A 3,140-nucleotide genomic window follows, 5' to 3' on the forward strand; every position below is an offset into this window, starting at 1 on the left:
TGGGGGGTGGGGGAACATTCCCCTGCCCATGGCCCTCAGGAATCTCGATGCTCCAGAGAGAGCTGGGCTGTGGCGTGCTGGAGGTCAGAGTCCGATGAGATGAGGCACTCACTCTACTCTGGCCATCGATCCACTGGGGAGCCGGTCAAGGTCCCTGTCCTTCAGAATCTAGCACGGGCTATGGCCCTGCAGTGAGACAGGTCACTCCATCCAAAGGCCCAAAGTTTTATTGTTTGAATACATTCTCCAACAGCCCTCAACTTCCCTCCCCTCCCACCCTCCACCCCCAAAACAGAATAAGGCTTGACCACAGACCCTCACCCCAAGGGGCCCCAGCTGGGAGGCAGAGGGGGCTTCCAGTTTGGTTTCAGGGTTCACCTTTCCCACCCCCCACCCACCTGCCTATGGGCTGGTCCTAGGAGCAGCTGGGGGTGAAGGGGTTGGACCAGTGCTGGGGTGGGGAGTAGAAGAGGCACTTGTAGAGATTCGTGGCCTATGGGTGGCACCCCTCACCCTCCTCTCCCCCCTACCCCCTCACACACAGAATTTTTGGTTCATCATAAAATGTCCAACTCTCCCATTGTAACCTGTGGGGTTAGAAACCCAGGCACTCATGGCCCCTGGAGGGGCAGGGAAGGCTGAGCTGGGGCTAAGGATGGCTGGAGGTGGACAGGGAGAGGTACAGGAGGCACAGAACGGGGAGGGAGACAAGGCTTTACTTCCTAAGCGATTGTAATAAAAAAGTTCCTGGGCATCGAGGCCAGAGCCTCAGTTCAAATATAAATTCCCCAGAATGGAGGTGGCCCCCTTAACTCCCTCCCCCCACCCCTCACCACCACTTTGCCCAGAGCTTAGAAATCCAGAGACTGGATAGCCCCAGCCCTGGACACCCACCCACCCTCACAATTTAAAAAAAAATTTTTTTTAACTTTTATACAAAACATGGGGAGAGGAAAGGGAGGAGGCAGGGAAGAAATTAGAGCTGCCCTCACCTCCAGGACACAGGGGAGTTAAGGCAGCAAAAGAAGCATGGGGGGTGGGGGAACATTCCCCTGCCCATGGCCCTCAGGAATCTCGATGCTCCAGAGAGAGCTGGGCTGTGGCGTGCTGGAGGTCAGAGTTCACCCGCCTCGGGGTGAGGGGACCCCCAGCCTCCCCTCGCACCTTCTTGTCCTCACCCTCATCCTCGAGGCCCCCAGTGGAGCCCCCACCCCCCTCCAGGCGACAGTCTTCACTCCAGCGACGTTTAAAGCGCAGCTTTAGGGGCATGCACTGCGTGGCCCCAGGTGCCTCGCCTGGCTCAGGCTTGGGGGGCACAGGGGGGACACGAGGTGTCTTGAACACCTCTCCATCTTCCTCATCCTCGTCACTTATGTCAGTCACCTCCACCTCCTCCGACTCGCCTTCTGAGATAGGCTCCACCTTGATCTGTGGTGGTGGTGGTGGTGGTGGTGGTGGGGCCAGTGCCCCCACCCCCTCAGCCAGCCCACCTGTGCTGCCACCACTGCCAATGCCACTGCTCTTGTCAGCGCCCGCTGGAGCCTTCTCGCCAGCTGCCCGCTGCCGGCGTCCAAGTGGGGGTGGTTGGAGCTTAAACTTGAATGGGGAGGAGGACGAGGCTGATGAGGGGACCGGTGGGGTCTCAGGTGCCATGGGTGGCAGCGGGCACTTGTCAGGGCGCTGGGGCTGGGGTACCACCAGCCCAGGGTAGTGCAGGAAGGCGCGGGGGCTGAGGTGGTAGTTGTAGACGCTTTGGGTGTGGGCCTGCAGGTACCGTTTCATGTCCTCAGGGCTGAAGGAGAAGTGGGAGCCTCCCCCTGAGCCACTGGGGCCCCCGCCGCCACCGGGATACATAGGGCTCAGCGTGGGCGAGGGCGTGTAGGCCAGGTGGGTGGGCGTCATGGGCAGAGCTGGTGAGAGCTGAGGCGGTAACAGGGAGCCAGGCCCAGCCAGAGGGGACACAGGGAAGGGGCTCAGGGGCTCAGGGCCACCTCGGGGCCGGGGGTAAACACGGAAGACGCCAGGGTCATGGGGCAGGCGGGCCAGTGGGGGCCCGCGGAAGGCACCCAACTCCGGAGGGCCTGGTGGTCGGGCCCGGGGGTCCTCTCCCAGTGGCTCCTCCAGCTCTGAAGTGCCATCGCTACAGTCACTGACTGAGCCTCTGCCCAGGCGTCGGGCCACCACAGCCGAGAAGAGGGAGGATGAGGACGAAGAGCAGGCTGGTGGTGAGCGGGGGTCCTCAGTGGGGGACAGCACCTCAGAGGGTGTTGAAGGAGGGAATCGGAAGTGGCTGCCGCCTGATGGCACTGGAGGGGCACTCTGGGGCACCGCACCCCCTGGCAGGAAAGAAGACATGGTGTCAAGGCCACTGGCCTAGCCTGGACATACAGACCCTCTCTTCCCTCAGAGGCCATTCCTGCCAGCCCTGGTACTCACCAGCCAGCCCCACATCAATGAAAGGGTAATTAACGAGCACCAGTTTGTTGAAGTTGAATTTGTAGGTGAACCGTTTCCCCTTAGTTTTGTGCAGAATGCGTTTGTTATAATAATAGCTGTGGATGCAGAGACACCATCAGGTTAGTCACGGGGACCCAAATCCGGACCCCCATACCATGACATGCCTCAGGTGCTGCACATGAAGGGAGACGGAGACACCTAGGCCACAAAGGGTACGGACCAGCTCTCCCCTCAGGCCACACCCATGACTAGATTCGCTCCTCAGGATACCTCTGTTTGGCAAATGGGTTCAGAGAAGGGTTAGGACTTGCCTAAGGTCAATGGCCATGACTTGCAAGAGCCAGGAGTCAAGCCCGAAGTTTATTCCCAGAGGTCAGGGGCTCCCCATTTGGCGGGGAACTGTCCTATCTGCCCAGGGGCTGTGCCCTCCTCACCGCAGAGCCCGGCTCAGCTTGTCATAATTCATCTGGGGCTTGCACTTGCGGACGCCCCAGAGCCGGGCCACCTCGTCGGGGTCCTTGATGACGAATTCCCCGTAGTCCCCCTGCCAGGCGATGACACCCTGGTACTCCTCCTTCCGCAGCAGCTCCAGGATGAAGTGCCACAGCTGGATCTGCCTCGAGCCAGGCGACGACTCCGGCTTGTAGGCCCAATCCGGGAAGGCAAACCCTGGGGACAGCAGG

At 60.5% G+C, this 3,140-nt stretch overlaps 1 protein-coding gene across 1 annotated transcript in view; it reads right to left on the minus strand.

Moving 5' to 3' along the window:
* Positions 1-209: 209 nt before the first annotated feature.
* The window catches only part of ERF (Ets2 repressor factor), a 7,837-nt gene continuing 4,906 nt past the window's right edge, over positions 210-3,140 (minus strand). Inside the window, exons 2-4 of the mRNA XM_005883891.2 lie at positions 2,892-3,126; positions 2,437-2,552; positions 210-2,336 (exon numbers count right to left, since the gene is read on the minus strand). Of these exons, the coding sequence (XP_005883953.1) occupies positions 1,066-2,336; positions 2,437-2,552; positions 2,892-3,126 (1,622 nt within the window). The 3' untranslated portion in view covers positions 210-1,065. The remainder of the gene's footprint in view (positions 2,337-2,436; positions 2,553-2,891; positions 3,127-3,140) is intronic.

Source organism: Myotis brandtii, unplaced genomic scaffold, assembly GCF_000412655.1.
Source record: "Myotis brandtii unplaced genomic scaffold, ASM41265v1 scaffold803, whole genome shotgun sequence".
NCBI lineage: Eukaryota > Metazoa > Chordata > Mammalia > Chiroptera > Vespertilionidae > Myotis > Myotis brandtii.